This window comes from Arvicola amphibius, chromosome 7 (assembly GCF_903992535.2).
Source record: "Arvicola amphibius chromosome 7, mArvAmp1.2, whole genome shotgun sequence".
Classification (NCBI taxonomy): domain Eukaryota; kingdom Metazoa; phylum Chordata; class Mammalia; order Rodentia; family Cricetidae; genus Arvicola; species Arvicola amphibius.
In genome coordinates, this window is record NC_052053.1 from 56,813,718 (window position 1) to 56,827,133 (window position 13,416).

General features: G+C 36.8%; 1 protein-coding gene across 9 annotated transcripts in view; it reads left to right on the forward strand.

Annotated features, from left to right (window-relative positions):
* The window catches only part of LOC119818587 (spermatid perinuclear RNA binding protein), a 139,598-nt gene that overhangs the window by 56,870 nt on the left and 69,312 nt on the right, over positions 1-13,416 (forward strand). For 8 of the 9 annotated variants that reach the window (XR_005286163.1, XM_038336132.1, XM_038336133.1 and 5 more), the window contains exons 2-4: positions 1,191-1,356; positions 4,153-4,370; positions 8,855-9,020. Coding sequence is in view for 8 of the 9 variants with exons in the window: in XM_038336132.1 (XP_038192060.1) it covers positions 1,354-1,356; positions 4,153-4,370; positions 8,855-9,020 (387 nt within the window). In the remaining variant the exon portion in view is untranslated. Of the gene's footprint in view, positions 1-1,190; positions 1,357-4,152; positions 4,371-5,405; positions 5,471-8,854; positions 9,021-13,416 lie in introns of those variants that run through there. The other variant, XM_038336136.1, reaches the window with a different exon arrangement.

Below are 13,416 nucleotides of genomic sequence, written 5' to 3' on the forward strand. Positions count from 1 at the left end.
GTATTCTGAACTTTAGTCCTAAAAACAAAGGATGAACATTATGCCAACATGTATTGTCAATCTAATGGTAGTATTAAGTGGGAAAATATGATAAATCAGTATATTGTTAATATTAAGATGCTTGATGCATTGAGTTTTCATGTAGGTCTGATAAAGTATCAAGTTTTTATTGTAAATCTGATGGTTACTTGAAGCATTATTACCATCAGTAGCAGTATTGCCTTTTTTGGTGGTGACTCTTCAGTGAGTCTGTCTGCCTTGCAAATACATTTATGTAAAGGAGGGCCAAGGATCCAGTTGCCACACTAACTACCAGGAGGGTTGTTTTTTTCTGTTCATATCCCTTAGACTTCTGGACTTAGACTGCTTTTGTTTGAGATAATATAATTATTAAAAGAGAGAGGGGGGGGCCAATAGATGATATAGTGGTTAAAAGCAAAAAGTGTTCTGCCATAGGACCTGGTATTCTTTTCTAGCACCCATGTATATACCAGGCTTTCTTTTTTGGATCATCAACTAGCTCCCAAATCATAACATGGAGACTTATTAGTTATGAATATTTAGCTTAACTTAGGCTTATTTCTGGCTAGCTCTTTTAACTTAAAATTAACCTCTCTTTATTTACTTTTGCCTGGGGGCTTTTTACCTTTCTGTATATTTTACTTTCACTGCTTCTTGTGTCTGGCTGGAGGCTGTTTGTCTTCTGGGCATGTCTATTTCTCCCTCCTCTTCTCAAGCCTAGAATTTTCCTCCTATTTTTTCTCTGTTCCTGACAGCTCCACCTATCGTTTCTCTGCCTGGATATTGGCCATTCAGCTTTTTATTAGACCAATCAGGTACCTTACACAGGCAAGGTGAAACAAATACAACACATCTTTGCATCACGAAGAAAGGCAGAAGAGCAAATGTAACACATCTTTACATAGTTAAATATTCCACAGCACATGTAGCTTGGAACTACTTGTAACTCCAGCTCCAAGGTTCCTTGAGCTCCCACATAAACATGGCACACACAGAGATACAAACACACATAAACATAAGTAAATAAATAATAAAAGAGATAAGGTAAATTTTGTCAGTAAAGTTTGTTTCTTTGAAATCAATATAGATCATGCTTATGGGTTCCACATTTAGATTTGAAACTAATTGTAGACAAGTTAAAAAGTTTTTTTTTCCTTTTTTTCTTGCAGGTGTAATCCAGAGAACAGTTTTCAAACATCTTTGCTTACGTTTGACACTGAGCAGTTGGGATTTAGGCATATGAGGAGGTACTGTCACACAAAACAGTATCTAGTGAAGACGACAAGAAAGAGAAAAGGATCGGAAAAAGAAGCTAAAATTCCATAGGAAACCATGGTGGGTGATTACTGGTATTTCTTCGTTTTTTAGTTATAAAAAATTATATATAATGTAAAATTGGCAGTGTTAACAGTAAGGGTAGATAGTGAACAATTGTTTTGGTTTCAGTGTCTCAGACAAATATGGCTGCTCTACTGTTTTAACTTGGCATATGTATGTAGGTCAGAGAATGACTTAAAGAAGTTGGGTCTCTCCCTTATACTATGTGGGTCCTATGGATCAAGCTAAGGTTGTTAGACTTTTCTAATCTTTAAGAAAAGATGCGGGAGCTGGGGAGGTCGTTCAGAGGTTAAGAGCATTTTCTGCAATAAACTTGGATTGGGTTCTCAGCAGGCATATGGTGGCTCACAACAATTTGTAACTCCAGTTCTGAATGATCCAATGCCCTCTTCTGGCTTCCTTGTGTACTGCATGTGTGTGGTGCAAAGTCACACATGCTATGTTGTGTGGCAAAGCCCCCACACATATAAAATTAATAATACACAAATCTTTGCAAAAAATAATAAATCTTAACAACAACAGAAAAATTAGAAACCACATTTTGGAGCCCAGGCTATGGCTACTGTATGCTATAACTCACTTAATACAAAGAGTAGGAATGCTAATAAACAATATTTTAGAAAAAAACTGGCATTAACAAATTACTGTAGCTCAATAATCTTGAACTTTAAATAATATCTATCTAGACCTTTACATGAAGTTCAGATGAAATTTAAATAATTTTTCTTTCGTGAAAATTAATTTACCCAAATGAATGGTGGAAGAGTTTCTAAAACATGAATTATAACTGGAAAGGTACCACTTTTACATGCTTTTAATATACTAGAGTTAATTGTTGGGTATACTAAGGAGTGTTAGAGTGGATGTCAAGGAAGTTTGGGTTTTGTGAGAAGTAAGACTTAGAATTCATGGTGTTAGATGAGGTCTTGGTCCTTACATTTTTAAATTATATTTTTGTGTATTGTGTGTATTCTGTGTGTACATGAATTTGCATGCCATGGCATATATATATGTAGGTCAGAGGACAACTTACAGGAATTGGGTCTCTTCCTTTTACTATGTGGGTGCCATGGATCAAGCTCAGGTTGTCAGGCTTGGTTGCAGGTGCCTTTACCAACTGAGCCCATCCACCAGCTGGTGCCTAGGTAAGATTTGCTGAGTTTTTACCCTTCATAATTTTAGTTATACAGAATATTGTGTAAATTTTTCCCCAAAGTAAGTGATTTTAAAAGACATTGTAAGTTAGGAGAAAAAGAATAAAATATTTTACCAGTGTATTTTTTTAAAGATTTATTTATTTATTATGTATACAACATTCTGCCTCGATGTATGCCCACATGCCAGAGGAGGGCGCCAGATCTCAGTACAGATGGTTGTGAGCCACCATGTGGTTGCTGGGAATTGAACTCAGGACCTCCAGAAGACCAGTCAGTGCTCTTAACCTCTGAGCCATCTCTCCAGCCCTTACCAGTGTATTTTTAAATATATTGTTTAGCAAATATGATAGTATTTCTTTAGATGTTAAATGCTTCTATAAAGTATTTTGCCAAGGTCTGAAAGCAGTTAATTTGCTTTTATGGAGAAGAAATTTTGTAACATCTTAGTTCAGAATGGTGGGAAAAAATATTAATTTGGGTTTTTCTCTGTTAGTTTTTTTGTGAAATACAGAAAAAAACAGTTTGACTTGTGTTGCCTTCCTTGTGAATTATCTGCTTCTAGCAGAATTTAATTTTGTTCTAATTGTTGTCTTTATAGTCCTATGATTTAATGTCATATTCATATATGTATTATATAATACATATATAAAGCTTTTTTGTAGTTAGTTTTAGCTTAGGTGATGTAAAAATTTTGTGTTTTAATTAATTTCATTCATTTTTTTGTTTTTTAGTGCTGCTTTTGATTTTTAAGATTCAGTGATCATTTTTTTGTTTTATTGTATAGTTCTTCTGGTCTAATTATTTTAATACTTAAATATGTTTGTCTGGAGCTTATTGGAATAAATCAGTGATTTTGATAGTAAATGCAATACATGTGTTAATTAGCTTGGGAAATTGATTGCCTTGGAATATGTATTTTTCCTGTTAAGAAATTTGGAGTGCTTCTTGTTCAAAGGCTTACATCAAAGATTTGAATGTCAAATGCTAAACATTTTTGTAGTGGTTTCCACATTCACATTATAAATTTGCATCTTTTATTTTTATTTTATTATATAGTCTTAATTAAAGTGTGCGAATCTCTAGCACTTTGGGAGGTGGCCAGGTGTCATGTTGTGAATAACCACCATTCATTTCTAGAGATTATTTTTTCCTTCCTCGATACAAGGTTTCTCTATGTAGCCTTGACTGTCCTGGCTGTAGACCAGGCTGGCCTTGAATTCACAGAGCTCTGTTTGCTTCTGCCTCCCCAGTGCTGGGATTAAAGGCATGTATCACCACCGCTTCAGCGTTTCTAGAGATTCTTGAAGCTACAGTGTCATGTGGTATTTGTGGTATGGATTTTTTTTTCTTGTTCTTTTTTTTGGAAGGGGTATCAGAAAGCACAGGTTCAGATGGAAGACAAAGTGTGTACAGTGCTTAGTGTGACTAATGTGAATATTATCATCACATGAGTGAAATAACTGCTATTTTTTGGGTGTGGTTTAATAAAATAGGACTTTACTCATTTATGCACATTTTTTATTATTTGAACATTGACTGTTTTACAGTGGTTGTTAGTTGGTGCCATGTTGTGTTAAAACACTGTTATCCTTTCAAGATGACATTTTTGTTAAAGTTTTTCCTCCCCTTCTAACAGAGATCTATTAGATCTTTTGCCAATGACGATCGCCATGTTATGGTGAAACATTCAACAATCTATCCATCTCCGGAGGAGCTTGAAGCTGTTCAGAATATGGTGTCTACTGTTGAATGTGCTCTTAAACATGTCTCAGATTGGCTGGATGAGAATAAAGGCACAAAAACTGATGGGGAGACAGAAGTAAAGAAAGATGAGGCTGTGGAAAACTATTCCAAGTGAGTGTTGATAGCTTTTGTCAAGCTTTGCTTGAAAAGCTTGTGGTGATGTACTTGCTGTTCTTTGAATTTTATCATATGTGATATAACCAAGAAAGTAAATGTTTTATGTAATTTTTTTTTTCTGAGTTAAATTCTGTAAGAAAGTGAGGAAGAGTAATTAGTAGAATCAGAAAAAAGATAGTCCTTACAGGACCCCTTTTGATAGTACACTAATGTTTGAAGATTATGATATTTCATTTGCTATGTTGGTTTAGCCTCCTAAGTTCTAAATAAATAGTAATGTTTTCTGTTTCAAGAAAGTCAGAAATACTGTTTCTAGCTGGGCATGGTGGCGCATGCCTTTAGTCCCAGCACTCCAGAGGCAGAGGCAGAGGCAAGAGGCAGGTCTGGTCTACGTAGTGAACTTTAGTACAGTCAAGGCTACATAATGAGACCCTGTCTCAAAACAAAAAAGTACTGTTTCTGTGGGACATTTTGAAATCATAGTACAGAAAAATATAGGAAAATATACTAGCAGCATTAACTGTATTTACTTTGTTAATTCTTAGAATGTATCAGTATCTTTGTTGCACATTGTTACGTAGTGTTAATGTTCATTTTGTGTTATTTGTAGAAGGAAGGACTAATGGAAGCCTGGCCTTCTAACAGTTACATGAGAAGTATTTTAGGCAGTAATAGTAGTGATCCATAAGATGAAACCACTCTGCTGCCTACAGTCAGATCATGAAATTTTATGTCATGCCAGTTTGGAGGTATTGTTTTGAGCACTGTTGTTATGATTTGAATAAGTCTACCTATTCTGGGAAAATAATGTTTGATTGGTTGTACCATATTTATAGTTTTAAAACATTACTTTAGTCTTGGTTTATATAAGTGAAAAATAAGGCCTCAGAATTTCTCCTCAGTTTTCAGTTTTGTTTCACTGTGGTGAGTAGACAAGGAAGAGCAGAATAGAATTGGTGAATGGATGGTCTGTACTGAAAGATAGTGCGATTTTTTCCTCTTCAGTTCAAAGACAAGCAGTGAGCTTCATGCTGAAGAGCATGGCAACTGACATGTAACTGCATACTGGAGTGTGTCTCAGTTTGTAGGTTCTTGTAAGTAATCCACCTTTTCTCAAATATGATGCTTTAACATGGTAATTCTTTAATTTGGGGCTCATGGTAATGGTATTTTCCAGTGATTAGATTATTGAGGGACCTACACATTGGGACTTTCTCTGTATATATTTTAGTTCTTAGACAAGTTAAGTCATTAAAGGTTTCCAGATTTTAATTCTAGTATTTATGCTGTTTTTTCAAAATTTTTAAAAATTAGGACTTTTATGCACCACATTCCCCTTCCTATTCTTTATTATTGAGATTGGCTTAGTTGTAGAAAGCAATCAGACATTTTTCTTAGTTAGATGAAATTACTTTGCTTTAAATAAATGCTTTTAAAAGAATATGTGATCTACACTTTCTTTCAGTCTTTAAAATACAGCTTTATGTTTGGATACTCTTCGTTGTTTGTTAAAGTCTTTGCGTTTGTGGAAAAATCTCAGGTTGGGTACTTGTCTGTAATTTCTTGCCACATGGTAGAACTCAAGGAGTACCGATTAGATCTGTTCATTACTCTGTGTAAACCAAGGGCCGATGTATCTTACGTTTAGAGTTGTGTTCCATGGACACCCATATTTGGGCTCCTGGTCTACAATAAATGCTTCAAAGAGCATGAAGATCAGCAAGACCAGGCAGACCGTTGTTAAGCACAGTCTAGTGTCAAGCTCTTATGCATAGCTGCTGTCTGTGCTTTTCCTTGAATCCATTCATTTACCTTTTTACAGTCTGACTCCAAAGTCAAATAAGGGGCATTGGGTCCCACAATTTATATCACTAGCAATGTCAGAACTGTTTCCTCAGTTTATTATATTGATTTGCTTGTTTTCCAGTAACTGTTTGTTATATTCAAATTCATCATTTAAGTTCAGGACTTTAGAATTAGGAATTAGTTTGTCTGCTCAATCACACTGTTTTTTACATGTGGGATAAGATGAGACATGTTGTAACTATTATTTAGAATTTAATAAGTGTGCTAACAATGGCTACTTACATTTACTGTGTGCAACCTACTTTTTCCAGATCATTTTTCATTATTTCAATAAACCAACTAGTCTGTTATTATTATTATTATTGTGTGTGTGTGTTTGTTTGTGTTGGCGAAAGTAGTCTCTGTGCTCTGTGTCTTCCAGATTCCCTTGCTTCCTTTTTTCTGTTACTTATGTTAGTAGGAGTGGTCTTGAGCATTCTAGGCAAGTGTTCTACCATTGAGCTATATATCATCCATTTTTTTTCTTAGTATCTGTGCTTAAATTTCCTCTGGATAAATTAAATTAAAGAAGAGGGAGATAAAATGCTGTTGTTTCTAGTAATCAGAAAAACTTTATGAGCCTGACATTGGTGGCACAGCAGTTGGGAGGCATAGGAAGGTGGATCTCTAAGTTTGAGGATAGCCTAGTCTATAGAGCCATTTCAGTTCTAGGACAGCCAGGGCTACACAGAAAGCCTGTCTTAAAAAAAAAAAAAGTCAGGGAGAGGAGGGAAAGAAAAACACTTATAGAGGTCGTATTTGAAAATGGCTCAGAGAATCTGGTAGTGTTTTGGTAACAGTGAAGGCAAAGCAAAAATCTCTGCAAAGGTTTAGGTGTGAAATAAATATAAGAACTGTTTGAGAAATAATTGTTATTTACTGAGGTTTTAATGTATGTTGAGCGTTGACAAAGTTCCTTGCTTATATTGAATTCTATGAGAACTGCTATATGAGAAAAGGTTTAGTCCTGTTTTATGGAGAAGGAAACAGGCTCAAAGAAATCAAGTATGTGTAATCCATCCTCTCTCACACAGTCATAGAGCCAGGGTATAAACCAGGAAGCCAAGAGGCCTTCTAGATTGCCCGCTACACTGTGTTGAATGTCCAAATGTTCACAGGGACATAAAGGAAAATATGTGGGATGTCATCCAAAATAGTGATTTGGGGAGATTTTGCAGTATTCTGCATGTAACAGTGTAGTTATATATGTATTTTGATAAACAAATCTTGCCTGAAGACCGGAGGCAGAGCTAAAGCCTCTAGAGGTCAGGCAGTGGTGACACACATCTTTAATCCCAGGACTAGAGGGAATAAAAAATGGGGGGAGAGAGAGGCTTAGTCTGCCTAGTTTATGATTGCCCAGCCATGGTAGAGGTAAGACTTCTCTAGTGGCTTGGCTGCTTTGCTTTTCTGACCTTCAGGCAAGATTTATTTACTAAAATGCAAATAATATACTACTATATAATAGATCAAAGGTGCTAGAGGTAAGGCTGGTAAGGAAGGGGTTATCGAAATACTCTAGTTTTTGAACAGACTAGTTTGAAGACAAGATTTTTGAAGGTGACTATGGAGAAGGGACTATACACATTAGTGAATCAGAGAGGGTGAGACAGAGTAAGAAACAATTCAAGATTACTGGGGGCAGATTTCAACAGTTACTTGCATTTGTCTCCATCTCGACTTACATTGTCTTTATCACCTTAATGTTTATTGAATCTCTACGATGGCTCAGGCACTGAGTGGGTAGTTAATTTTTAACTTCCGGTCTAATTTGCATCACAGTATAGTACTGTCTTCTTCATTTCATTCTCATTTTCACTTACTTTTGACTAACTGGCGATTCTTTGCTTCTAAACCATGCCCCTTCCAGTCTAGTCAAACTTTACTTGCTTGTCATCTGTAATTGTAACTGTTTCTTTAGAAGCAACCACAGAATGTAAAGAGCCTGACTGTTATGGTCAACTCTCCTGAGTTTAAGCTCAGGCATTGATGTGCTACTTAAAAAGAAAATAAGTTTATTTATAATGCATGTTGGGGTAGTGGTGTGGTGGATATGTGTGCATATGTGAGTATATGGCATGTGTGCTTCACATGTTGGGGCCACAGGTTGATGTTGGGTTCTCTTTCATTCTTTCCCTCTGTCCCACATTTTAAAAAATGTTTTAAGATGTCTCTCACTGGACACCAACCACCAGGGAATGTTCCCATCTCTCTTTCCCTAGTGTTCCTGCACTCAGCTTTTTTGTGGGTGCTGGGGATTAGATTTCAGGCCACCCACTGAGCCATTTCCCCCAGTCTTTCTCATATGTTCTTTAGTTACTGCTAAAATTTACAGAAGCTTAAAAACAGCAGTTTGAAAAAATGTTGGAGGTTTTTGAATATTCTTGGGATTCTTGAGTAATAGAGGTGTCATAATGAATTAAAATACCTATAGTGTGACATATGATCCTTGTTCAATTTTTAGGGAAAAGTAATTTTAAATGTGAGAACTTTTAGTCTGAGGTTTAATTTGTAGTTTTTTGGATGTATATAATAGTTTATTTATGTAGGTATTCAGGAAGTCAATGGATGATTAATTGTAGCTTGGGAAATAGGTTATAGAAATAATAATAATATTGGCTTTTTATTTGTAGGGATCAAGGTGGCCGGACATTGTGTGGTGTAATGAGGATTGGCTTGGTTGCAAAAGGCTTGCTGATTAAAGATGATATGGACCTCGAGCTGGTTTTAATGTGCAAAGACAAACCCACGGAAACCCTGCTAAATACAGTCAAAGATAACCTTCCTGTTCAAATTCAGGTAAGAAGTGTTTAACTGCATTTAAGAATTTGTAAAGAGTTGAGAAACAGTGATATTGATGACTATTAACAAGAATTGGTAAGTCAGAGATAGGTATTAAAAAAAAAGAATGCCAGCGTGATTTGGTCAGTGATGAACTCACATTTAAAGCACATTTCTGGTGACTTATACTCAGGATATATATGCTAAAATAAGTCTTAGACCTTACATGCATGTTTTGCTGAGACTATATCTCCCCACCCCCATTTTGTGTATGTCTCTAAGTATTATAAAACTCATGGAAGAGTTGGTGAGATACAACAAAGAAGGTTCAGCCCTGGCGGAGGTGGTGCATGCCTTTAATCTTAGTACTCAGGAGGCAGTGGCAGGTGGATCTCTGAGTTTGAGGGCACCCTGATCTACAGAGTGAGTTCCAGGACAGCCTGGCATCCATAGAGAAACCCTGTCTCTAAACCCTCCCCACCCAAAAAAAAAAAAAAAAAAAAATCCACACAACTGTAGATACTTTCATAATGATACCTTAAAATTATTTTGAATTTAAAAATGATTTGAAGATTTGGGGCCTGGAGAGAGATGACTCAGGTTAAGAGCATCATCTACTCTTAATGAGGTTTTGAATTCAGTTCTCAGCAACCGCAAGGAACCTCACAACTATCTATAATGATCTGGTGCCCTCTTCTGGCCTGCAGGAATACATGCAGGCAGAACACTATAAGTAATAAGTAAATAGTTTAAAAAGATGAAAGATTTGGTTAAATTTTAAATGTATTATTATTGGTGTGTGTGTGTGTCTGTGTTTGTGCATATGTGTGAAGCCAGAGGACAACTTTGTGGGGTCAATTCCCTCTTCCTACCTTTGTGTGGGTTTTGGGGACTGAACTTAGGCTATCAAGCTAGCATACCAAACACTTTGACCTCTTTCAGGTCTTAAGAATTAGTTAAAGTCATGCATTTCTTAAGTTTATAAAAAGTCACTCTTCCTGCTTGGTTTTCGAGTTGTTTTCCCATCGGGTTGGATTTAGAAAGTTTTAATGCTGGCCTGCTTTTGGGCTTTGACCACCCTAAGACCCACCTTGCCCACCTATCACAGAGATGTATTCAACATTGATTAGGAAGTTGAGATTGTCTTTCTTCATTTCAGTTATGTGTTACCCGTAATTTATTGGATTGTACTTACGTGATAATTTAGGCTATCTTCATATCTGTATCACAGAAATAGATGTTAGCCCATATAAGTCTAAAGTTTTTTTTTTTGAGTTGGTAAATGCTCACTTGTCTGCCTATGCTTGCTTGCTTCATTCATTCTTGAAAAATAATATATTTTTAATTTTTTAAATCTTTTTTAAAACAATTTTAATTTACATAGCAATCCCAGTACCCTCTCCCTCTGGGTCTTTCCACTCCTCCCACCTTCTCCCCACCCCTCCCCTTATCCACTCCGCAGAGAGGGTGATGCCTCCCATGGGGAACTAACAAAGTCTGTCACATCACTTGAGGCAAGACCTCTCTGTGTCTAGGCTGAGCAAGGTATCCCTCCCTCCATAGGGAATGGGCTTCAAAGAGCCAGATCATGTACTAGGGATAAATACTGGTTCAACTGCTAGTTCCTCCACAAACTGCCCATGCAGTGCAACTGTCACCCACGTTTAGAGGGTCTAGTTTGGTCTTAGGCAGGTTTCCCAGCTGTCAGTCTGGGGTCAGTGAGCTCCCACTAGCTCGAGTCAGCTGTTTCTGTGGCTATCCCCATTATAGTCTTGGCCCCTTTGCTCATAATTTTGCTCCTCCCTCTCTATGACTGGATTCCAGGAGTTCAGCTTAGCTGTGGATCTCTGCATCTGCTTCCATCAGTTACTGGATGAAGTTTCTATGATGACAATTAAGGTAGTCATCAATCTGACTACAGAGGAGGGTCATTTGAGGCACCCTCTCCATTATTGCTAGGAGTCTTAGCTGAGGTCATCATTGTGGATTCCTGGGAGTTTCCCTAGTCCCTGGTTTCTTGCTAACCCCACAATGACTCCCTCTTTCAAGGCATCTTTTCCTTGCTCTCCCTCTCTGTTCTTTACCCAATTCAATCTTCTTGTTCCCTTATGTTCTCCTCCCCCTCTAACCTTTTTTTCCCTCCTCTCTTTCCTTTCACCCTCCCCATACTCTATGCACACTGCCAATTTACTAAGATTTTTGTCTACTTCCACTTTCCAGTGGGGGATCCATGTACATCTCTCTTAGGGTTCTCTTTGTTCCCTGTCTTCTCTGGGTTGTGGACTGTAGGCTCTTTATCTTTTGTTTTATGCCTGATATCCACTAACAAATAAGTACATACTATGTTTGTCTTTCTGTGTCTGGGTTACCTTACTCAGGATGTTTTTTTTCTAGTTCCATCCATCTGCCTGCAGATTTCAAGATGTCATTTTTTTTTTATGCTGAGTAGTACTCCATTGTGTAAATGTAGCACATTTTCTTTATCCATTCTTTGGTTGAGGGGCATCTTGGTTGAGGGGCATCTAGGTTGTTTCCAGGTTCTGGCTATTATGAATAATGCTGCTATGAACATAGTTGAGCAAATATCCTTGTGGTATGGGTCTGCATCCTTTGGTATATGCCCAAGAGTGGTATTGCTGTGTCTTGAGATAAATTGATTCCCAATTTTTTGGGAAACTGCCATATAGTGGCTGTACAAATTTGCACTCCCATCAGCAATGGAGGAATGTTTCCTTTACTCTACATCCTCTATAACATAGGCTTTGGTTAGTGTTTTTGATCTTAGCCATTCCAGCTAGTGTAAGATGGTATCTCAGAGTCATTTTGATTTGCATTTCCCTGATGGCTAAGGATGTCGAGCATTTCCTTAAGTGCCTTTTGACCATTATAGAGATTCCTCTGTTGAGAATTCTGTTTAGATCTATACTCCATTTTAATTGGATTATTTAATATTTTGATATCTAGTTTCTTGAGTTCTTTGTATATTTTGTAGATCAGCCCTCTCTCCAAAGTGGGGTTGGTGAAATTTTTTTTTCACATTCTGTAGGCTGTCGTTTTGTCTTGGTGACTGTGTCCTTTGCCTTACTGAAGCTTCTCAGTTTTAGGGGGTTTCATTTATTGTCAGTCTCAGTGTCTGTGCTACTGGGGTTGTAATTAGGAAGCGGTCTCCTGTGCCTATCCGTTCAAGACTAGTCCTTACTTTCTTTTCTATGAGGTTCAGTGTGACTGGATTTATTTATGTTGAGGTCTTTGATCCATCTGGACTTGAGTTTTGTGCATGGTGATAGATATGGATCTGTCTGCATTCTTCTACATGTCGACATCCAGTTATGCCAGCACCATTTGTTGAAGCTTTCTTTTTTCCATTGTACAATTTTGGCGTCTTTGTCAAAACTCAGGTGTTCATAGGTATGCACATTAAATATCAGGCTCTTTGATTTGATTCGATTGGTCCACCTGTCTGTTTTTGTACCAATACCAAATTGTTTTCATTACTATAGCTCTGTAGTAGAGATTGAAGTCTGGGATGGTGATGCCTCTGGAAGTTCCTTTCTTGTACAGGGCTGTTTTTGGCTATTCTGAGTTTTTTGTTTTTCCATATGAAGTTGAATTGTATTGGGATTTTGATGCAGATTGCATTGAATATGTAGATTGCTTTTGGAAAGATTGACATTTTTACTTTGTTGATCCTACCTGTCCAAGAGCATGGGAGATCTTTCCATTTTCTGATATCTTCTTCAATTTCTTTAAAGACTTGACGTTCTTGTCATACAGGTCTTTCACTTGTTTAGTTAGAGTTACCCTGAGATATTTTATGTTGTTTAAGACAACATAAAATTTATTTTTATTTTATGTGTATGAGTGTTTTCCCTGTGTGTATGGGTGGTCAGAAGACAACATTGAATCCCCTGGAACTGGAATTAACAAACAGTTGTGAACTGACGTGTTGTTTTTGGAAACTGAGCCTGGGTCTTTTGGAAGAGCAGCCAGTGCTCTTAACCACTGAGCCATCTCTCTAGCCCTGTTTTCTTTTTAAATTTGTATTCCTTTTAAATGAGGCAGATGCCTTAAAAAAGCAAAAAACCCACGTTTTTCTGATTTATTTAAGTGTGATTTTTTTTAATTTGCACATTTTAAAAAAACAAAATACAAAAACCAGTGTATATTCATTGTATAAAATCTTAGATTTTATTGAGTCATTCTGATACATATGGACCATGTGCTTTGACCTATTCACCCATTTGTATTTGTTTCCTTCTTTTGTATTATTCTTCTACTTGTTCCCTTCCCAAGGTCTTCTCTTTGTTTTCAAGTCTTAAAAACAAACAAATAAACAAACAAATACCTTGCCTAACTATTTATTTGCTTGTTGTGGAAGTCAGAAGATAATTTATAAGAGTTAGTTCTCTCTACA